This window comes from Hydra vulgaris, chromosome 04 (genome assembly GCF_038396675.1).
Source record: "Hydra vulgaris chromosome 04, alternate assembly HydraT2T_AEP".
Taxonomy (NCBI): domain Eukaryota; kingdom Metazoa; phylum Cnidaria; class Hydrozoa; order Anthoathecata; family Hydridae; genus Hydra; species Hydra vulgaris.
The window spans coordinates 27,620,001-27,645,552 of record NC_088923.1 but is presented as its reverse complement, the minus strand read 5'-3'; the positions used below and the strand labels follow the sequence as shown (position 1 = coordinate 27,645,552).

At 27.7% G+C, this 25,552-nt stretch overlaps 1 protein-coding gene across 1 annotated transcript in view; it reads left to right on the top strand.

Moving 5' to 3' along the window:
* LOC100200877 (estradiol 17-beta-dehydrogenase 11) overlaps window positions 1-13,271 on the top strand; it is a 48,082-nt gene extending 34,811 nt beyond the window's left edge. Inside the window, exons 4-6 of the mRNA XM_065795954.1 lie at window positions 81-325; window positions 10,973-11,095; window positions 12,391-13,271. Of these exons, the coding sequence (XP_065652026.1) occupies window positions 81-325; window positions 10,973-11,095; window positions 12,391-12,487 (465 nt within the window). The 3' untranslated portion in view covers window positions 12,488-13,271. The remainder of the gene's footprint in view (window positions 1-80; window positions 326-10,972; window positions 11,096-12,390) is intronic.
* Window positions 13,272-25,552: the final 12,281 nt, after the last annotated feature.

Below are 25,552 nucleotides of genomic sequence, written 5' to 3'. Positions count from 1 at the left end.
AAAAGTATTTATATCATTAGTTATTTAATACAATTTGTTAATAATATGATTAAAAATTATTTATAAAATTGTTGTTTTAGACTACTAAAGCGTTTCTTCCATCAATGATGGAACGAAATGATGGACATATTGTAACTATTGCATCTACTGCTGCTATAAATGGTTCCCCATATTTATGTGATTACTCTGCTTCTAAGTATGCATTAATTGGCTATCATGAATCACTGACTCTTGAACTTCGTGAGCAGGGATTTAATAACATACGAACAACATGTATTTGTCCTAATTTTATTAACACTGGATTGTCTGTCAAACCAAAAACTAAGTAAGTTATTTTAGTATTGTGAATCTTTTACTATAAAAGATTTTTTATACTTTTTTACAATCAACCAATATAACAAATCAATTTATCCAATATAACCCAAGTTATAGTACTTTATTAGATCAACTTTTTGCATAAATCAATTGACTTAAATAAAATATGCAAGCAATGAAAATACATTGACTCAAGGTTTAAGTTAAGGCTGGCAATTCTAGTTCTAACCCTAACTCTTACCTTAATGCATGTTCACTCTTTGTGTGTTTTTTAATTAAGTCAGTTAATGTATGTACATTTTTCTAGATGTTTTCCCAACTTAAGTTAGTCAATGCAAAATATCAATTAAGTATCATTTACAATGCAAAATATCACAATTGATATTACCACAGGACAAAATATCACAATTGATATTACCACAGGGCAAAATATCACAATTGATATTACTACAGGGTAAAATATCACAATGTTACATATCATGATAGAGATTACATTTTATAAATTTCTTATTTCTGTCCTATAAGAATTTCACAATTATTTATAAGAACTTCTTATATAGGACACGGTGCATAGGAACATGTTCTGAGACCTTGCAACACGTCCCCAGAATTTTTTGTTTTGTTTATTATCAGAAGACTCTTCCTTATTTCAAAAATGTAAAAAACTTTTTTCAGTAACGGCTTGGGGAGAAATCACATATTTTAGGCGAGTGCCTAGTAATTTTGTTGTTCAAGATAGGGAACTAAGAGCTATGTGGTATACTCAAATTTTTAGTATGTTAATACTGGTATCAAATGAGGATGACTTGCAAAAAGTTATAGGTAATTGGAGCTAACCCAACCCCGTCCTGACCCCTAATTGACTCCTTCCTAGAACTACGTCTCCTAAGATAATTAATTTTTTTTAACTTCTATCATATATTAGACCAAAATTTATAGACAGATTTAAAATTTAATCAAAAAATCTCTTTTTATTTAAGATTTGTGACCATAAGAAGTTTAAAATTCCACAAATTTACCCCCTGAAATAACTTTGAATTTACCCCCTGAAATAACTTTGAATTTTCGTAACTTTTAAACTAGGAATTTTTTTTGATGAAATTTGAAATCTGTTGATAAGTTTTAATTTAGTTTAATAAAGCACAAAAAAAGATTTGAAAAATTTGTTTCAGGAACCATACCCTAGAGGTAGGGGTGGTTCGGGATTAGAGATCTTCTCTAACACCACAAAATTGTATTAAAAAAACATGCCCGCAAGCATTTATCTTGAGTTTCAAAGGTGAAATTGCAAACTGAATTGGGTAATTCCATGTCAAATCAGCAGAAAAAAACAAAAAATGTCACCCCATGTTTTGGATTTTGCTGATTTTTTTATGTTATAGGTTTTATAAAAATCAAGAAAATCTGAAATTTGGAACCTCCAACCCTTTATAGTTCTTGAGATATTCAGGATTCAATTTTCTTATTTATGCTGACTCAGCATTTTTTGCAAAATACTTTTTTGTTGTTAAATAGCAATATTTTATAAACCAAATGAGGTATCATCCTGAAATTTTGTACATAGACAATCATGACGGATACAAATTTCAAATTGAAAATTTTTTTGACCACCATAATTACATGTAAATTAGATAATAAAGCCAAATCTTTTGGCAGCTGGTAACCGTTTGTATTTTAGCACTGATTTAAGCTTAATAGATGTGTCACCTGCAACAACAAACAAAATAAATAAAGATTATAATATTGATCCTATGATTAGATTGACACCATCTTGTACACCACTAACTTCTTCAGTTGCTACCATAAAATTGACAATCTAAACTCACTTTTAAATGAATTAAAAGATAAGCTAAAAAATGTGACATCATACTCCGCAGAAATACAGATATTAACATTAACTCCAGAATCATGGTCACTCCCAAAATCTGCAGAATTTTTAAATGTATCTATATACCTTATAGAAGAGAAGCTAGAAAAGCTAAAAAAACAACATGGATTTTGTATAAATCATCATCAAAAAAAGAAAAGTCACTTTCCCATGAAACCATTGATCTAGTTCATAGCTTTTATCAAAGTGACGAGTACACACGAATGATGCCTGGAAAAAAGATTTTGTCAGGTACAGGCAACACATACAAAAAAGACTAATATTGATTAATTTAAAAGAACTTCATGTAGCATTTAAATCTGAACACTTTAATTTCTTAAACACTGAATTTCTTGAAATCTGAACACTTTAATTTCTAAATTCTTAACAGGAAAATTTGACAACAGTGATAAAGAAATAACATTTAACCAATCACAACTAAACTTTATTAATTACTTACTACTATTGCTATTTCAGTTATTACTATTATTAGAATTTATATATTACAATCACTATTTCAAATATTAACAATTTAACGGCTTATTAATAATTTATCAATTAATGGCTTTAACAATTAGCTGTCACTAATTGTTAAAATAATTATTCCTTACACGCATTGAAACTGAAAATATACTTTTGGTCATTAAATTGAAATTTAATTAATGGGACCGATATATCATGCCAATATTATAAATGCATATCAGAAGTTTTTATTTGAAGCATTCATTTAAAATGCCTAACTATGCGAAAGAACACGTTGATTTTGTTAAAATGTTTTGCACTTGCTGCTTCAGGAAAGGATTTAAGACCTATAAATAATGACAAAAAAATATATATATAAATCTAAAGAAAAAGAAAAAAGACTATTCAAACCTTATCAAAACAATATTCTGGAAAGATTATTCAGCTAATAACTTAGACCTTCCTACCATGCTTTGCTCAAAATTTAAAAAAAAGCTTGCTGGGACTGACCCTTACTTCACTATGCGACGGTGTTATGAAGGTAAAGTATACATATTTATATATAATGTGCTTTAGTTAAAATGTAGTTACATTATTATGGGAACAATAGTTAATAGACATGCGCTATGAAATTTAGACCTGAATACCAGAGTTATCAGAGGCAGAAAATGTGAATTTTTTTAGTCTTGAATGGGAAGACGTGCGATCGCATGTCTTTATATGACCAAGCAAATTATATTTTGCTTTGACAATTTGACCGCAGCTATTTCAAAAAACATTTTAAAAACGCGCTGAATGAAAAATATTCTGAATGATACCTTAAGTGAAATAAATTACGTCAAAACTTTTAACAAATGTTTTTATATTAGCGAAACGCTTTTAAATATAGTAACAATTTACTGATAAAGGTTTTTTTTAAAAGTTTATTTGACAGTTGTATATATTTTTTAACTTTATTATATAAATTGTTTAAGTGTGCATTTTTTTATAATAAATGTTATTAAAAAATAAAAAATTATTTTGTTTTTATAAACAATGACATTCTACGCAAACGAAAGTCTCTTTAGCGAATTTTAAATAACAATAATTAAAGTTAATACATTTAAAAAGATAAAAAAAATTTCGTTGAAAAAAAAGACAAATGTTTTAGAAAACCGTTGCAATTAAATAAGTTTGATCTTAAATGCTTTTATATTATCGAAATGCTTTCGATAATATAATAACTATTTATAAACTGTTGTTTTTTTTTACTTATATAATTATGTGTTTTTTATGACAAATATTTATCTTTTGAAACATTAAAAAAACAAAAAACAAATTACAAATGTTAAAACAAAGAATGAAATGGTTTTTTAATCCGTAAATTAAATAGACTAAGCATTTTAGTTTAATGAATTTTGTTTTAGTTGGATTATATATATATATATATATATATATATATATATATATATATATATATATATATATATATATATATATATATATATATATATATATATATATATATATATATATATATATATATATATATAATCAACTAAATTTTTAAATGTTGAAAATATGTCAAAAGCAGTGGTCAAATTGTCAAAACAAATTATTTTTTGCATGGTCATATAATTGCGTGCGATCGCACATCTTCCTGTAAAAGACTGGTTTTATATGTAAAAATGAGCGCAAATCAAAAATGGAAAAAGCATTGGCTCCCATGGTTGAGTGTTTCGGGAAAACCTATTTATAAAAGTGCCGAAGACATTTCAAATAAACCTGCAAAAAGACTTATTTGTCCAGATTGCTATGTTCAAGTGTCACAAGGAATTCCACATCCCTGTATGAAGTTAGAAAGACAAAAGAATTTGACAGTCATTGCAAGATCAACATCCCCTACAACACAAGGAAAAGTTCTGTCCAATTCTATTATAGGCTTGACCACAAATGAATCAGGGAACACTTTAGCTTTGAAAACTTTTGGTTCAAACCAACTTAATATCTCTGTCGGAAAGACTGAGGTTAAAAAACCTTTCTTTTCTTTAAACTACATACCAGGTAAGGTTTTGATGCTTCAAAATATTTTATTAATAATTTACTTATGATTTTAAAGCCAATTTTTTAAATAATTTTGTTATGACTTCTAAGTAACCGCAATATGATTGAAGTCTCCTTCACTTCTCAGAAAGTGTGCAACATCTGAGGACGGAGAAGTGTGGAATCTGGTTTCCATATTAAACTGACTGAGAGCAACCATCTGATTGGAAAATTATTCGATGATGATAAATTCCCATTATTATTAGGATTATTAAATGAACACATTATTAAATGAACACAAAGAGGTAAGTAATCTATTACCTACAATTTTTAAAAATAACTAGAATGCAATCTGTATCATTCATTTTGAATTTTTATTCATAAATATTGGTGGAAAAAGATACTCCTATGGTGCATTGTAATAACGTTGAAGAGTTAGAAAATAAAAAAACCAGAGTTGATAAAAATGATAAAATCCCAAATAAATTGAGAAAGTGCGATGGATATGCATTCAAAGGTTTCAAAGTTACAAATGTACATAAAACTATTATACTGGCCATTTTGCCTTTATTGAACAAAAAGTACCATAATCTGCAGATAATTTTGGATAAATTGAACTTTTCTTCTTTAGATTACACAGTATCTGAAGATCTAAAGGTTTTGCTTCAAATGGTTAGAAAACAAACTGAAACATCAAAGCACCCTTGTCTGTTTTGCATGACTTTTTCTCCTAACTTTCAAAAAGCTGATCATTATCCTTAAGAATCTTTGTGTAGATTATACAACCAATGGATATCTGATGATGCAAAATTCAAAAATGAAAAAATGTTCACAAATGTTATTCAACCCCCTTTATTAACAGGGGACAAAAATAAAAAAAATAATAAAGCTTGTAAATATTCCCAGTCTACATATACTTTTAGGTGTTATAAACAAAATTTTAAAAGAGATTGAAAAAAATTTGTTTGAAAACAAGTAGTGTGGGTTACAGTTTGTCAACCAATATCTGTCTACGATAAACATCTGCAGAGTAGGTTAAGTGTATAAAAAAATCATAGTTTAGTGTGTATAATATCAACAAATTTTTTTGGGGGGCAACCACAACAACAACAACAATATATTCGTCTCCTCCATAGTAGTCTGCAAGCTGCATGTCAGTGACTTCTGGGTTTGCTTAATAACAGTTGAGCAAGGATATAAACAATACACAATAACCATTGAAAGGATGTTGTCATTGTAATCCTAAAATAAACAAACAAACAAAAAAGTATTTCAAGTTTCATATAGTCATCTTTACATTCATATACTCATCTTTCTCTTACATTCATATATACATATACATACACGTATATGTATATACATATATGTATATTATATATGAATATATATATATATATATGTATATATATACATATATATACATATATATGCATATAAATATATATATACATATAGCATCACTAACGGGGACAGATTTTACAGAAAGACGAACACTTACGGGGACATTTTACCGTACCCATTAATTTTTTGTCCCTGTAACCATTGTTTTTTTGTAAAAAAAATGTCCCCATAAGCAACTTTTATAGAGAACAAAAAGTACATACATCAACTATCAAATAGCCTGACTCGCAGTAGATTGCTGCTACATCAACCGAGGGTTTTGTTTGGGTTAGCATCAAGGTCAGGCTTAGGTTTAGGGTTATGGCAAGGTGTAAATATGGTTATATTACTGTAAATAATCATTTTTGTAAATAGATGAAAATAAAAATGAAATATAATATATAATAAATAAATAAAAATAACAAAAATATATATAAAAACATATGTCTATAATAAAAAAATAAATTTAAACATGTATAAATAAAAATAAAAATATGATAAGAATTAAAAAATAGTTGTATTTATGATAAAAATTGTATAAAAAAAGGAAAATACAAAAACAAAATGGGAACAAAAAAGCTTGTCCCTGTAAGCGTCGACTAGGAGTGTGTATTTATATATATATATATATGCATATATATATATATATATATATATATATATATATAAAACTAAATAATACTGGATTTCAAAATTTTTGAATAAAAAAATATTTTTAGGGGTGCCACAAGACCCTTAAACATTAAACAGTTCCTAATAATATCAAAAAATAATTTTTCCAAAAGTATGTCATGTTGGGTCTCAAATGAAATGAAATTATATAGAAATTTTTAAAAAATGAATCATTTTATAAATAAATTATTATTTTAGATTTTAATAATAAAAAAAATTATTAAATTTATCATTTTAGTTTATTGCATATAAATAGTGGTTTTAATTTTTTTTTTCAAAAGTGGCCAGCAGTTTTGCACCAAAAACATAAACTTATTAATTATTTGTTGTTAGACGCACTTTAGTTTTTAACTAAAGTTTAAACTTTTAAAAAGCACAGTTTGAAGTTATTTAAACACCAAAACGGTGTAATTTTACACCTTTTAATTAAGAGTGTAAACTCTGATAGTTGATTTTTAAAAAAACAGTGTAAAATAACACCTTTTTATATTTACTACACCATTTCAAATGGGTGTAAAAATTAAGTATTGTAAAGTTTTTCTTTTTCTACACCTTTTAATCAAACAATGTAAAACGGTGTAAAACAGCTTTACACTGTTTTACACCGTTTTATAAAAAGGTGTAAAAAGAAAAAAAAATCAGAATATTCACTTTTTTAAAACGGTGTAGTGATTAAAAAAAAATGTTATTTTAAACCGTTTTATTAAAAATTAACCTTTAGAGTGTTTAATTACACCAAAACGGTGTAAATTTACACTTTTTATTTAAATGAGTTTCAAAAAATACTGTTTGAGGTTATATTAACACCAAAACAGTGTAATTTTACACCTTTTAATTAAGAGTGTAGCTAACCCTATTGGACCCCTAATACCCCTAATATGGTTCCTTAAAGGAATTTTTCAAATTTTTTTTGTGTTATATTAAATTAGATCAAAATTCATCTACAGATTTCAAATTTCATCAAAAATAGATTTCTAGTTTAAAAGTTACGACCATTCAAAGTTATTTCAGGGGGTAAAAATGACCATTCTGAGAATTTACGGAATTTTAAACTTCTTATTGTCATAAATCTTAAACGAAAAGTTTTTGATGAAATTTTAAATCTGTCTATAAATTTTGATCTAATTTAGAATAGAACTTAAAAAAAAATTAGTTATCTTAAGGGGACGTAGTTCTAGGAAGGGGGCAATTAGGGGTTGAGTCGGGGTTAGGTTAGCTCCAATTACCTATAACTTTTTGCTAGTCATCCTCATTTGATACCAGTGGCATACTAAAAATTTGAGTATGCCACATAGCTCTTAGTTCCCTATCTTGAACAACAAAATTACTAGGCACTCGCCTAAAATATGTGATTTCTCTCTAAGCCGTTACTGAAAAAAAAAATTTACATTTTTGAAATAAGGAAGAGTCTTCAGATAATAAACAAAAAAAAAGTTCTGGGGGTGTGTTGCAAGGTCTCAGAGCAATGTTCCTATGCACCGTGTCCTATATAAGAAGTTCTTATAAATAATTGTGAACTTCTTATATAGATTCCTATATAAGAAGTTCTTATATATAATTGTAAAATTCTTATATGAAATTCTTATATAAGAAATTTATAAAATGTAATCTCTATCATGATATTTAACATTGTGATATTTTGTCCTGTGGTAATATCAAGTGTGATATTTTGTCCTGTGGTAATATCAATTGTGATATTTTGCCCTGTGGTAATATTAATTGATTTACATAAGTAACTTACATAAGTTGTGTGTAACTTCATAAACATCAGGGCTGGGGTACATTTATTTAATTAAATACAAATACAAACGCTTTAAATCTGAATTTCTGAATTCAAATACAAATACATGTAATCAGCATTTTCCAAATACTAATGCAATATTTGTATTTTAGGATATATTAGTAAAAAAATACAAAGACAATAGTGAATATATAGCCCATTATTAACAAACAAAAATATGTATTTGACCCTAACCTTGATAAATATATTTTTTGAAAATTCATCAATTTCAATGCATTTTTTTAATTTTAAAGTTTTTTAATTTTGTTTTTTTATTGAATCTCCAGAATTTGAGAAAACAGAATTTGTCTTGCTTTTAAAATAAGGACAAGATAGATTTGAATCAGTTAGGCAAAAATAGTTTAAGAAATTTCTGTTTAATTTGCAATAAATTTTTTTATAAGTTGATTTCCTGCACCATTAAAACATATATTTATTTCACTTTGCCGTATTTCTAACTATTAGATATGCGTATATAGTTTTTAAAAAATTACAAACAGAGATAATATTATTTTCAAAATTTAACACAGCTTCTGATACAAGCTTTTTCAGGAAACAGTTCTGTTTGTTATGTGTGTGTGTGTGTGTGTGTGTGTGTATATATATATATATATATATATATATATATATATATATATATATATATATATATATATATATATATATATATATATATATATATATATATATATTATATATATATATATATATATATATATATATATATATATATATATATTTATATATATATATATATATATATATATATTTATATATATATATATATATATGTGTGTGTGTATATATATATATGTGTGTGTGTGTATATATATATATATATATATATATATATATATATATATATATATATATATTTATATTTATTAGGGTGGTTCTAAAAATAACTTTTTTTGAAAATGACTGCTGGCACCTCCTGAATATGTTTTATATAATAAAAAAATCCAAATTAATTATGTTATCAATGAAAAAATTTCCAAAATTTTAAAATGATTTTTTCATTGTGCTAGTATTATATTTGTACAAAGTTTTTTTAAATCATGTAGCTCTTTTTTTTAATCAACTTTCTATTAATTATCAATCAATTAATCATCTTTGGTTTGATATTAACATTTTGATCAATCCATTATGATTTATAATTCTTCAACTTAACATAAGGGCAAAATAGAAAATGTTCTTAACCAATGCCTTGAAATATTTGTAAATTTTTATATTTTTGTCAAGTTTCAGTTATTTTAGTAAAAACTCCTCAGTTTTTGACATGAAATTGCTCTTGAGGCAACTTTTCGTACATTTCTTATTTCTTTGTTCTCTTAATGACTACTATTTACTGCAAGATACTGCAAACATGATTTGATAGCTCAACATCTTTATTAGATGCAGTTAAGTTTAAGCAGAGTTGTTCCCAGAAACAAAATCTAGATAATAGTTGTAAAGCTTTTATATTTAATCTAATTTTTTCCTAAAAAGCATCATTTATGGAACAAAATGTTTTTTTTCTTTATATTATCTATGCTAATGTTTAAGCTATTTCAGAATTTGTCAGGAGGTTGTCACAAAAACAATTTGAGTTTTTTGAACAGGGTCTTTTCATTTTAAAAACACGAATAAAGTAAATCATAGAAATCATGTATTGTTACTACAGTTATCACAAACCTCTTTTTAATCTAATTTGAAACTGAGAAATGCATATACAATAATGCAAATACAAAGGTTTTTAAAACAAGCCTGTCATCGCTCTTTTATGCAAACTGATATATAAATTATATCCAAAAATATATAATTTTAAATATTAAATTCTTGAAAGATTTTTTAAAAGTGACTCAAAATAAACTACAAAACAAAGAAACAAAAAAGGAAAATACACATTAATTTTTAAAGAATTTTTCTTACATTAGTATGAGTTCAACATGTTTTAATGACTTCTATATAACGAGTTCTATGTTTTTATAGAAAAAATAGTGTAGAGTGGGTGCATTTTTTTATAGAAAAGATAGTGTTGAGTGGGTGTGTTAAGAATTATTTGCAGCATTTTTATCTTTATTATTAATTTAGTTGCTAAATATTTTTCTTTACACATTTAAAAAATGAAGTCTTATAAATAGTTTCAAATTGTTTATAAATATATTTAATTAGAGGCGCAACAAAAACAAAATGTCCATAATAGACCTTTGCCCCCCCCCTCTCCCTACCTGAACGCCTACTTGTCTAGGACCATGAAGCTAAGCAAATCCATTTGTTAGCTGATTTTTTTTCTTTCTTAGAAAATTTTGAAAAAAACAAACTGAAAACATGCTTTTTAACACCAAAAATATATGTTTTTACATAAAACCAAAACTGTATGTTTATATTGCATATTTTACAAGAAGCAAAGCTGTCACTAGAAAAAAGTAACAATGCGTATGCATTTTTTTTTCTTTCTTTTAAAAAATAATGCTTCAACTTTTTTTTTACAGTGTTCCTTGGTTGATTCCAATTTTACAAGCATCTGAAGTTGCAAAAGCTATTGTAAATGCTGTCAGAACCAATCAAGATATGTTGATTTTGCCTAAAATATTTTATGCAATCACAATCAAAAGGTATTTCTTTAGCATATTAAAATTGAATTCAAATTTCATAATATACTTGTTAAAATATATTTTGAAGTTGTTTTTGTTTATTTTCATAAAAGTTGTTTTTAGAAGACAAAAATTTTGTTAATTTTGTTGTGACCGTTGCTGCATATCATTAGTTTTTAAAATATTTTTTATTTTAAAATATTTTTTTTCGGATATTCACATTATAAGTTGATTATGCCATTGAGAAGTTTATAAACCTATTAAACTTCTCAATGGCATAATAAACTATTAAAAATTGTGAAATTTTCACAAAAATTAAAATATATTTCAGTTAAGTATATAGTTTTTATTATTTTTAACTTTTTAATAAACTTTCTCTTACATAAAATAGAAAAAATTTCAGTTTAATATATAGTTTTAGAACCTTTTGGTGATAACTCAGAAAACTCTTTTAAATCTCAGTAAGATTGAGAGGTAATATGTAAGATCTTACATTATACTCCTAGAAGATGGAATCTCAGGAAGTAAAATGGAATTTCTTCTTGGAATTTTAGGATGTAAGATGGAATTTGATTACCTAATAAAAACTTACTAAATGTTATGACTGAAATTTTTAAATCATGGTAAATTATTCCACATATTTGTTATTTTAAAAGGTTTCCCTGAATTTTTTTTGTTTTTTTTGTTTTTACCTATTTTTATTTACATAATTAGTTTATAATGAAATTAGTTTTGAAGAAATAAACATAACCTAGAACCTAAATTTTAATATTTTAACCTAAGTTTTGCAAATTTTGCAGCTCCAACAGCAGTAAAACTTGCTTAAAGATTCTTGCTCCATTTTTGATTAGCCATCTTTAGTGAGATCTTCAATCATTTTCAACATCTCCAATAATCATCTTCAACATCTCTAACAATTATCTTCAATATCTCAAACAATCATCTTTAATATCTCTAACAATCATCTTTGACATCTCTAACAATCATCTTCACTTAGTATTTTTATTTCTTATTTTTTCTTACTGAACACTTAGTATTTTTATTTAGGCAACAAATAATAAAATTCTATTCAGCTATATGAAATGATTAATTAGTTTTAGTAGTTACTATCAACAAAAATTGCATATGAAATATAAAGAATGCATTAGTTATAGTTGAAAATTTTAAAATGCATAAATTGTAATTTAAAATTTGAAAATGCATAAATTATGTTTTGCCTAAAAATATAATTTTTAAGCAAAACGTTTTGATTTGACATTAGTATAAGTATGCAATAGTTTGAGGTTTGCAACGGGTTTTTTTAATTTTTGTTTTAGATTGATTCCATTTAGCGCTCAATTGGCAATTCATGACTATTTAGGAATTGGAATTGAACCTAAAAGTACTAAACGAACAAAAAAAATTACAACTTGATATTGAAGATTCAAATCGACGATTCTGGTTCATTCACAATTCTATTCTGTATTATCTATGAAAACCCAAAAGATATTTAGTATGTAGTATGTTGTTATAAATAGTTTGAGTTTCTTTATGTTTAATAAATGCGGGCATTTATAATTTTATATTTTCTCATAAAATGTCATTTTTATAATGATGGTTTAACTTATTACGTTTTAATAAGATTTTCATTTTTATCAAAATCAAATAATAAACTGACAAATGGCTATTTTGCATTGGTTTGGCACGATTCTTTTAGATAACGTTTTATAGTATTTAGATTACATATATAACTATATAAAACTTTTGTCGATAACAAATTGTTTTTAAGACTTCTATTTATATAAAATTTCACTTTTTTTTTTTCAAATTGCATCACAACGTTGCATGAAAATACACAATGTAACCGTTTTGTTACAAGGGTTTTGGTTACAGAGGTTCGGTTACAGGGCTTATTGCTATATAGCAGCTGGTTCTCTTAAGTTATAAAAATTTTAAATTAAAAGCTTATAGAAGTTAATTAAAAAACTATCGGGAACTTTATTTTGAAACTTAATCCAAATAGTGTAAAATCTGATGTTATCCATAAATAGTGTAAAATCTGATGTTATCCATAAATAAAAAGAATAATGGGGAAAAGTAGTAAAATTTAAACTATGATATTTAAATTTTTGGTTGAGTGAAATAATATTTAAACTTTGTAAAACGCCATTTGTAAATTAGTTGTGAGTTTTTATGTAAATATCTTTTAAAAAATAAATTGGTGGTAGTTTTTATTGTATTCTTCATTTATTGTTTGGAGACGATTGCTATTCATATATTCTTCGTATATCGTTTGAACACGTTTGTTATTCATACATTTTTCATATATTGATTGAACACGATGAAGCTCTTTTAGCCGTTAATTTCTCAAAAATTTTAAAAAAAAATCTTTACACACGGAAGCTAAATAGGTTTGATTGTAATGGTATTGGTTATCATTGTTATCGGATTCATCTCTCTCTCTCTCTCTCTCTCTGCACTGAGTGCAAAACTTGTTGAAAAGCAAGTTTTGCATCTTAGTTTATTCTAAATCGTGATTCAGTTGGAGCTAAATCTTCCTCAATACTTTTTTGAATTAAAATAAGAACAACATTTTAATTTTCTAAAAGGCTGTAGATACTGTTTTTCTTATCTCCATTAAATATCCAATAATTTTATTGTCTCCTCAAATTTTTCACTAACCAAATTTTGTTTATTTCCCTTATAACCTTAAAAATTTTTCTTTACGTTTTATTTTGCAAAAAAAATTTTAATGCGATGTTTTTAGAACATGCAATCCTTTGTGATCATTGAGAAGATTAACATTTACTATTTAAAACTTTAGTTTTATCTTTCAAGATAATATCTTCACAGTTTTTTTTTGATTTTCATCAAATTTATCCTCTTCTGTTAAAAACTAAATTTTTACCTGGATGGGTTTTAAGTTTGCTTATTTTCTTTCTATTCCTTTTTAAGTCAACAATTTTGTCTTTAAATGGCAAATCAAAAGTAATTTATAAAAAATGTAACTAAAAACTCTTTTATCTTGATATTTTTAATTATGAAAATATATCACTATATTATTCAGTCAATTTTAATTCGGATTGAAATGTAAATTTATATGTATTTTACTATAATGTAATAAACATCTGATATGCTGATCAGTATTTTCTTCACCTCATAAACTACGCATGGTAAATTTTTAAACCACGAGACACCTTCCTATTTTAATACATTAAGCCGTAAAAAAACCACTTGGTAGACTAAAGCTATATTAATTGTATAAATGTTATAGAAAGCTATATTAACTGTAGAAACTAGAGAAAATGAAACTGTTGGACCACCAAATAATGATAACTAGGGCATGCTGTAGCTCATAGCAGATAATTTTTTGAAACAGCACATACAAACCATGCTAACCGTAGAAGTGAGCATGTTAACTATCTATTATCAACAATCTGCGCATAATTCATTAAACTAATGGGTAAGCATGTGTTGTTTGAAACAACGTCACGTATTAAAGAATCAAAGTATTAGTTAATATCACTAGATTCCACACCAGAAGAGTGGGAAACATTAACCGCTCACTTTAGCATTTCAATATATGAAGAAAACACTCCTAGTTGAAAGGTTTGTAAAGTTTATCCTGAACCAGAGTCACGAGGCACAAGATTTGTTTGATGGGTTGGTGGACTTCCTCTACAAGCATGGATACCGGTCTGCAGGCAAAAATGACAGTTAAAAACAACCAAGCAGCCTGAATTACTTGTGCAGGTTAAACTTAATACTTAATCTTTACATATAGCTTGTACTCATTTACTTGTAGGGAACTCTCTTAATTTGATTGGTTAAGCAGCAGCAGAACGTTGTCCTGCCGTTGTGTATTTTTTTGGTGTGCTTGAGAAGATATATGTCTTCTTCACCTATTCAACACATTGCTATGAAATGCTGAAAAATCTCTCATTTTATGTTCCGAAAAGAATCAACACTACTCGATGGTCATGTAGAGCTGATGCTACGAAGGTCAATCACGCGGTTATCTGCACTTTATAAAAACCGTCGATCAAATTGTAGGTAACGGAAATGAACAGGCTGATGTTAGCGGACTATCAGGGAAAATGTTTAGAGAACATCATCTCGAGTCAAGGTGATCAACAAGATACTACAGGATCCCAAGCTAGATATCAACTCAACTGTTAATGCAATAAAAACAAAAAAAGTAGCAATAAAATATCTTAAAATATTTATTGATTCCAAACAAAATTGCTTTCAAGGAGTATGAAAAAGGCATCTTAAAATCTGTAAAAATACAAGGAATAACGTCAACGTCAATGTAACGTACTACTTAACCTACTCAATCAACCTCATCATACACAGAAGCGATGGAGAAAAAATTAGCGAAATTTATAATGGAAAATTTCCCACAAGTCATTAATCAGTTTATTGTGATTTTTTGTAGGTTCTAAAGTTATTTATAAAAATATCAAGTTAGAGAGAACAATCTTTATCAGTCTAAATAAACCCTTGTTTCCCATGTATCTTTTCCTGTATTTTTTCCCATGCATTTTTCCCATGTATTTTTTACCCGTCGTTTCCATATATCGTATGTGTAAAGCGTGAACTTATTGATTATCACACTTTTTTTTCCTACTAACTTTCTTACCTTTGGTTTCATCGAAAATAAAACTTTTTTTTATAAAATGACGTCTTGAAGCCTGAAATTTTTGAGAAAACTTTGAAAGACACAAACTTTTGGACGATTTGTTAATAAAATCACATACTTGGTCTACTGTATACAGCCTAATGTCTCGGTACACAAAAATGTTTGTTTTGTTGCTTTTATTTTTATGAAAACAAAATACACTCACTGAAAAAAGAAAATAGTTTTCCTTAGCTGGAAAGATTTTAATGTATTGCATAATAAGAAGTTTAGTTTCATCAGACAATATTTGTTTTATATGACATCGGAAAATATTTATTTTATATGACGTCCTGTATAAAAGTTCTGCACTTGAGAAGAATCGACCATAACATGATATGTAAAGGCAGCACATTTTTTTTTTAAATTCTGCTCCTTCCTGGATTGTTTATTTCTTGCGCATCAATCAAGAATCGAAAGAATAATTCGTGCTCTTCTTTAGGGTTAAAGGTTTAGAAATGGTTTATTCCTTTTAATCCTCTTTATTCAAAGTCTCAGTTTAAAGTCTCAAGTTGATCCTCTTGCAGCTAAAAAATAAAACATTATTATTCTGCGTGTTAAACAACAACATTACTTGTAAAAATAAATTTTATGTAGTCATTCATTCAATCTAGATACCGAGGTAGTTTAAGCTGCAAAATAAATATAATAAGGTTAGATGATATCGCATACCACAGTATATCGCAACAAAGTTAACTTAAACTAACCGACCCTGATACCTAAACTGATTGGCATTACTAGCAGTTTTATTACTGTAAGCATTATTATTTTTAAAGACAAATCTATAAATTATGATAATAACTGTATTTAGAGTAGACCTCAGATTAATGATTTTAGCAAAAACAAAATAGACCTAGTTATTTGTCTTTGCAGCTAGGTTGAAACATATTTTTGTTTTGTGTTGACTTTCATTTGAAATTACACATGCACATTTACAATTTAACATTAACTAAAAACTTCAAGACTATGTACAGGTAATTATTTTCTAGGTTAAGCTGTGTATTACAGTACCAGGGGCTATTCTATGAAAAAAATTTGGACGGCGTTTAACCCCTCCCCCCCACCACCACCTCCTGGAAAAATTTAGCTAAAATATTGCCGAATATCGGCGTTTTTTCCCAAAGAAAACAATATTTGCATTTCGCTATATTGACACACTATTGTCGGTGTTGCGCAATAAATGTTTCTAACATATTTTTTTTCCCTTGGAAAGTATGTACCGGGACAAACACTTCTTCTGGAAAGTATATTCATTAATAAAAATCCAAAATCTATATCAAATAGCATTAATATGCATGGCAGATCTTGATGCAGAATTTTCTCATGACCTTCAGCGTTTTATTGAAAAATAAAACAAAAAAAAAACAAAAAAAAATAATAATAAATAAATAAACAAATAAATGAAGTAAGTGATTAAGCAGTTAAAATTGAGTTAACTTGTTTTTAACTTGTTTTAAATGTTGATAATTTGCATCGCCTACTTGCGTCCATGTTTAAGTAAGATGGTTTTTAGAAAAGATGTAATGATTGATGTTTCTAAATAGCAAATGCATTATTTTGTTTTCAAATGTCTGCGTCATACTTTTCTTTCATAAGTTGCCACATATAATGCAAAAGCAGCTGCATAAACAATCGGATGCATTTGGTTGTAGTTCGCATGGGACTGTTGTCACTGGAAGAAAACCCTCGGGATTAAGAAGATTAACATAGAGTTACCTCATTTGAGCTTTAACATAGATTGAAATGAAGCCATGAAAGCTATCTAAATAAAAACTTCTCCTTTATTTCTTTCAGTATTTACCCAATGGTTAACGTTGTAAAGAATGATGAACGACTCACAAGTGACTGCTTGTAAATTGATTATCATTCTTCGCGACATCCAGGTTTTCTCTGAATTAGAAGAGTTGATTTGTTGTTTTTGGTACTAAGATGTATTGAAACCATTTTGTTGACCACGTCAATAATTTTGTAGTTCAGCCAGGCATCTGAAATCAGGATCTGTTTATCTCTAATTGTTAGATTGTAGTTTGAAATACAAGATTCTGATTTTGAAACCTATATAATTATCATATAAATTTTGAAACCTATATAATTATCATATAATATAATTGTTATTATAACTTCATCAGTATTTTGATCTGATGGTGTGTTCCTGTGACTCATTCCATCTATTTAGTTAGAGAGCGTTAGTAATTTATTTCAATACCCTTTCGCTATCTTGTAAACAATAAACTCCTTTGTTTAAAACTTATATTATTGGGTAAGGACCGTGTAATCTTTGAGCTTACTTGTCATCCATTTCTGTATCATTGTTGTGTTCTGTGTTCTTGCATTTCAAAACTTTGTCACCAACAAAAATAATTGAGCTTAATGTTTAATATCGTAACGTTTTTTCTGCATATATTTTTTGCTACTGTGGTGTTCTTTTTAGCGTGTTTCTTTTTGCGCCAATTTTTTCAGCGAAATCTGCCATTCTTAATCCTTATTTGGCTTAGCCAATTTTGGAATCCTAAAAAATAACCTGTCTTGTCCGGTTATCCAAACCAAATGGAATCTGAGCTTTATCTCCATACATAACTTCAAAGGGAGAGTGTATCGTAGAGGCTTGTTTATTTATTCGATATGCAAAGCTGCAGGGTACAGTAGTTCATTCCAATCATTTATTTCGTTGTTAACGAGCTTCATTATATGTAAAATGTTTGGTTGAACGAGCTTCATTATATATGTAATCAATGTTTGGCTGAACGAGCTTCATTATATGTGTAATCAATGTTTGGTTGAACCTATTGTGCAAAATAAATAAATAAATTATAGTTACAGTAGGATTTAAAGCTATTAAATAATGCCCTTTTTTTACACAAAAAAAAACAAATTTCGAAGTTATTTTTAAAAATATAAAAAAATGTATAAATATAACTTATTTTTTTAATTTTAATTTTACCGTAGAAAGTTACAATTTATAGCCATTTGTTTTATAAATAATAAAACAAATGGCTAGAGCGAGAAGTAGACATCAGTTTGCCTTATCACCGAGCCTCGTTATGGCTTATTACAGGTCGTTTTTTACAATAAAATATATAAAATCGTGATTAATACTTGCGATAATATATATATAAAATGTGTAAAATTACGTTTCATAATTGAATCGATGTATACAAAAACGTTCTAAGTCATAAAAACTATTTTTTCGGGGAACGAGAAATAACTTATTAAACCCAAAATTATTACTTTAAAAAATTCAAAAAAAATTCTGGGTGCTTTTTGACATCTTTAAATATTAGATTTGTTTTTTTTTTTATTTTTTTTATTTTAGGTGCCCCAAGAAGTCCTAACGGTCTTGTCACAGAGCACCGCGGAAGTGCATTTAACCAGGAAGTTCACGCCTCCTTCCTTACCGTGACGCGAAAATTTGTCCAGAGCTCGTTTCGAACCTGGATCTTCTGCTTATAAAGCAAGCGCTCTAACCACTGCGCCACGGCCGCTAACCATTGCGCCACGGCCGCATTTGTTAAAATATATATCAAAATTTGTGATATATATATATATATATATATATATATATATATATATATATATATATATATATATATATATATATATATATATATGTGTTATACATAGTTAAAGTTGTCTGACTTAGAACCTTTTTGTTTACATTTGTTAAGGATAATAACAAAAAGCTTGTCTTTTATATATTTATTCATTTTTTGTACAAAAAACTATTAAAAATCAAAGCTCAAACTATTACACATGTTAAATCACACAATGTATAAAAGGACCGATTACAAAGCCTTTGTCAGACACCTCACTGGATATCGTGTTCCTCTTCCCCGCCATTCGTCTCGTCGGTTGTTGGCCAGCTCATGAGTTCATCATAAAAACCACTGAACTCATCCGCAACATATTGCATTAGCTTTCTAATATCCTGCAGTTTCAATTTTTTTATTGGAACATTACCCAATGGGTAGCACACATTTTGCGGAAACTCGACGATGCGATCGACGACTTGAGACATCTTGTAAGTTTGGACCATTAGCCCATCAATGAGTGGCCTACAGACAATTAAATGGAACGATATGAAACGTGTTGGATTAGTTTTGTCTAAGTTTTTATGAAAACATGTTGCATGTTATGCTATGATAGGCCTAAACAAATTATTAAAAGACTAATTGGGTATCGAAATTGCAATACAAATCTCACATGCAATCAATTCCAACAGTAGTAGCAGGTACAGTTCTTCCTTTGTAGTCAATGTACTCTTTACCTTTCACTCTAGCTTCTTTAACAACATTCCTTTTCCACATAGCCTCATTTTTAACCTTTCTTCCATTGCTAGTACTAGGTTCTTCATCCATTATAAGTCTTTTTCATTAAAACAACGAGATGAATTGTAATAATTACAATGCATAACGCAATTTAATTATTAAATTGCGTGGGAGAAACCCACGCAATTTAATAATTAAATTGTTTCCTTGTGAAAATATAAGTATAGTCTAAACGGTTTTTTTATGAGCATATTTGAGGTGTTTTTTAAAGTATAAGTTGAACGAGGAATTTTTGTAGAGGCAGTTTTTTTAATGAATAAAAAAGATCTGAAATCGAAACATTGTGTTCACTGCGAGAAAACTACATGAATAATAAAAAAAGCCCAAATAACCTCAAACTCGTAACCAAAACAAAATAAAAATTGGATTAAAAACATCTGAAAGCTACCAGCAGAACACAGCTGGTTTTCTCAGTGCTGCAAACAAAAACCTTCTAAGTCACTGACCTAGAACCTTTTAGTTTACAGACAATATTTCAGCTCTCTATTTAACGTGTACGGAGAGGTCTGATTTAGAATGTTTTACTATACAATGGTGGAACTGTCTTCAAAGAACAAATTTTCATCAAATAGTCAAATATTAAAAAAGATAACTTAGAACGTTTTTGTATACATTGATTCAATTGATATAACTGTTAAAATATAACTAAAATTATAACTAAAGTTAAAGAAAAATAAAAGAAATAAACTGTGTTAGTTTACAATATTTTTCTAAAAAAATCCCGTAGATAATACTAAACAGACTAAACTGTTCAAGTGTATTTTACACTTGAACAGTTTAGTCTATTTTAGTGTATTCTTGATAGTAACCATCTGGGGGAAAAATTTCCTCATATAAGATCCGCGGTGTTGGACTGAGTATGAGTTTAACTTTAATGTAAATTTTGTGATGACAAAGTTGTTATATGAGAGTCTAGTATGGTATTTATGGCTTATTTCGCTTAATAAAATTGAAATATTGGTAAAGATATTTTATTTGGTAATATTGGTAAAGATATTTTATTGTAGATAAACTATAAATATTTGGTAAAGATATTTTATTCGGTAATATTGGTAAAGATATTTTATTTGGTAATATTGGTAAAGATATTTTATTTGGTAATATTGGTAGAGATATTTTATTGTAGATAAACTATAAAAATAAACTGAAATATTGGTAAAGATATTTTATTTGGAAATATTGGTAAAGATATTTTATTGTAGATAAACTATAAAACAAGATGTATGTTAATTTTGTATTCATTCAACGTTCCAAGTTTGTATAAGATAGGTTCACAATTTTTTTTACTTATTTCAAGGACAATTTTTTCGAAGGCATGTTTTGTTTACTGTAGAGTTTTTTAAGCTTAGTATAATTTGTGCTTGCTCACGTCATGTTACCATAGCTTAGGTGACTATGAATTAATGAAAAATATAAACTTTTTAAGGATATGGTATTTAGGAAAGGTTTTTCTTTATACATCAATGAAACATTTCTTGAGAGCTTTCTCTCTTAAGTGTTTATATGAAGCTTCCACGACAAAATTTCATCCAAGACCACACCTAGAAAGTTTATGGGAGTATTTTGTTTGACATTATTATGGTTTGCATATTGTCTAAAAATTGATTAATAATATTTATAAAACAATATTTTGTTCTGGTGAATTTCAGATTACCTCAATCTTTACTATGTTTTGATTTAGCATTTGTATTTCACTTTTCTCAACATTTGTGTGCTTGCTATTTTGTACAACTTTTTATATTTGTAGAACTTTATTTATCAACTTGAAATTATAGCTTTCACGATCGTATCTGATTCTTAGACGACCATTAGTGAAGAGTTATTTCCCAAAATACTGAACAAAGAACATCATATGTTTCTTAAAACTGAGTTACTTTTTCAGCTTAATTTTTGTTTTAATTTTAAGGCATCTATTTTGACTTACAACAGATAATTTTGTGAAATAATACGTGGTCGACTTATTATATTGATTATTCAGGAATCAGACCCAAACTAAATAATATATTGTATTATTGTGTATCAGAAAAGTCGGAAATAATACTTAGATATACAATAGGGTATAACATAGTTTAGTCAAAATTTAAATTTCCAAAATTTTGACAAGCACGCTTGGATTCCTATGTATTTGGGTATGGGGAATCCATACCCAAATACATAGGAAATTTTGATAATATTTTTGTAAAATAATAATGCTTAGCTTCCGGTAAACGTGTTTTAAAATTACGGTTTTATTCAAAATCAATCTTTTTAAATTTTTTTCTCTTTTAAGTTTTGTTTTAGGTGCCCCAAGAAAACCTAACAATCATGTCACAGAGAACCGCGTAAAGAGCATTTAAATAGGAAGTTCACGCCTCTATCCTTACCAATGCACAGTAGGACAAGATCGAGTTTTTTGTGCTAAAATTATTTTCGTAGTTTTTTTTATTAGAATAGCTATATTTATATATAAAATGCATAAATAAAGTAATACACGCGTAATTATATAATATAAAAAAAGTATTAAAAAAATTAAATTTTGGTGAAAAATTCGAAATATTTTTAATGAATAAGACAACTTTTGTGTAAACATTAAAATTATTACTTTTCAATGGATGTATTTGTCATAAAATAACTTTTTTAGATTTATATTTACAGAACTTATATATTATAACAGTAATGAAAGAATTTGTAGGTATTCTTTGTTTACAAAACATCTTTTTTGCATGTTCGGTATTTCTCATCAACTGAGATTTACATAGTCAAATGCTTGGAGGAGATTGGAGGATAGATTATCTGATACCTAATAGTAAAGATTAGTAGCAAAAAAAATATCGAAAACTGTCTGTTTTCAAAATGTCTGTTTTCGATGCATAAAAACTTACGTTAAATTGTTTTTAAAAGTCTGAGCGAAAAAAACATTGTTAATTAAAATAATATATTCAAAAATGAAAGTCAATTAAGTTAATTTAAAACAATAGTTGCGTAAGAAAGTTGATACATAAAAAATGCAAAATAGCGTTTAGAAACGCATGTCAAATTAAAGAGTAAATAACTGCATACAATTACGCTTAAATTAATAATTAATGTTTTTTAAATAGATATTTTCTCTAATGAACATGTCTTCACCATTATGACAAATTTTCACCGTGCAATGCCGACATTGATTTTTTGGTATTTTGGCACACTTTTTCCCACTGTGCAATGGCGCAAAATATTCCCTCAGCTCGCTCTGAACCCGGGATCTCTGGCTTTGTAAGCGGGCGCTCTAACCACTGCGCCACGGCTATTCTTGTATTAGGATATAATTTTTAAAAAATTTTACACAATTATTAATACAATTAAAATTACAATTAATACAAGTTAAATTTTATTAAATAAAAAGTAACCACAAGTAATATAACAGATAAAATTATCATTGACCCCCAGGATTCCTCTGCCAGGAATGTATAAAAACGGTTAGGACCTGTCAAAATTTGATAATTTTATTATAATTATCAAAATAAATTACAGTTACTGTTTATATAATCATAAATAAAAAAGCCTTTCTTTTTAAACGTATTATGCATTCCAAAGATTTTAAAGTTTAGCAAAGAGACTGAAATTGTTTACCTCCTCCCCCCCCCCCTTCCTTCTTCAAGAAACAAACTGCCTTCATTCATTCCAATAGTGGGAATGCCATAGTTGCGAAAACAATTTTAAAAAATTAATAAAAACAACTTATAGATTTAAAAAGCTTGAAGATAAAACAACCAAGTAACAAATACAGTAATAATGACCAAACAATATTAAATTAATAATAAAAAATTGGTACTAACTAAATATATAACCACTCTGTATGAAAACAAGAGAGAACAAGTTTTAAACATTTTACAATATAGTTTTTTTTTTGCATTGATCACTTAAACAAAGTCTTTTTTTGATTTCATCACAGGCATTATTTCACTATTTCGCAATTGAGTTTTTTTTCAACACATCTTTACTTTCAAGGCTGCAAGCAACCACTATTAGAGTTAGAAAGTACTGGAAGAGAAAAGATGAAGTTTATAGAGCAAGATAACGATTGACAGACAACTTAAAAGATTGCAAATTATATGAATCAGGAAAACAAGATGAAGGAAGAGTTCGTATAAAAAACATCTCTTTTATCCCAACCACATAATGACTTAGCTGTCTCGATAACTAATTTGACTGTTCTCTCACAACTTTGGGCATGTAATAAATATGAAGGAACCCCTAGGTTTGAAACTCTCAATGTATTGGATTGGGTTAATGACAATTTTGCTGTGAAAACTGGTTCAGTAATGACTTCTTTCTTCAAATCAATAAGTTCTTTGATTTCACAAGTATTAAAGTTTGTTGTTTGTGGAGCTTTAAAGGGTCTCACATCAGCGGGGCCATGTTCACTCCCGGCCTTGACTGCCAATATTATATCGACTGCAAATGACCTTTGTTCTGAGTTATCAAAACAGAGAAGTGCAACAAGGATATTAAGAATTCACTTTTTAGATAAGGTTTAGAGGCTTCTTTAACCCTATCATGTTGCTTCTGCCAAAGTCGAAATAGCTTTAAAAGATTAACAGAACCGTATTTAATGCCATGATTTACTGTAATCTCAAAAAATATTGATAAACCTGGGTTAAAGTTAACTGAGAATGCAGAGATCTGAAGATCTTTGCAACTAAGTTGCAAAGGTCTTAAGATCTCTGCATTCTCAGGTTTAAGATCATGCTTGTTCATACATAGAAGCAAGCATCTCATTCCACAAGCAAGCCACAGTCTGTGAGACAATCTACCACATTTAAGATCTGCTACTTTAGCATCAAGATTTCCTTTTAATATTGCATTCAAATACTTCTATGCAACTAAACTGTCAGGGCTCATTTACTTAACAAAATCTTTACCGATTTAAAGGCTCCAAAAGAGGATTTGGCATAAATTTAGTAATTCTTTCAAGATTATTAACTTGAAAACAGTTTACCAACTGTTCTACGTCATCCTTTTTCTAAATTAAATTTGTCCGTCAAGTATTTCCACAATATGACGGAATGGAAGCTTATTAATGTGAAGCCAGCAAAAATATATAAAAAGTTTTCGATAGAGAAGTTCCTCCACAAAATGAAGCATTTTACCTTTCCATCCAGACATTTCATTTGTAGTATCACTACCAATTAGTTGGAGATCTTCCTCTTTCCATTAACCAGTTAAGTAATAGCATATTCTTTGGCTGGTTTACTTATTTCAGATTTAGACTCTGATGTGTAATGAGTAAGATAGCAACCTCTAGGCTTCTCTGTCACAGTTATATGGTTTTCTTGAAAAAAAAAAATTCTGAAAGTGCCTGTGGTTTTATCATGCATAAGGATTAAAGTTTTGTCTTTTTAACCATCGACAAAAATTCCAAGTTCCATTTTCTTTACAGTTTATATTTTATTCTACTCTGAAGCACTTCATAGCGCACTCTTTGGCACGAAAAACTTTCATGCTACCACAAATGAGATTATTTTTATCTTCAACAAG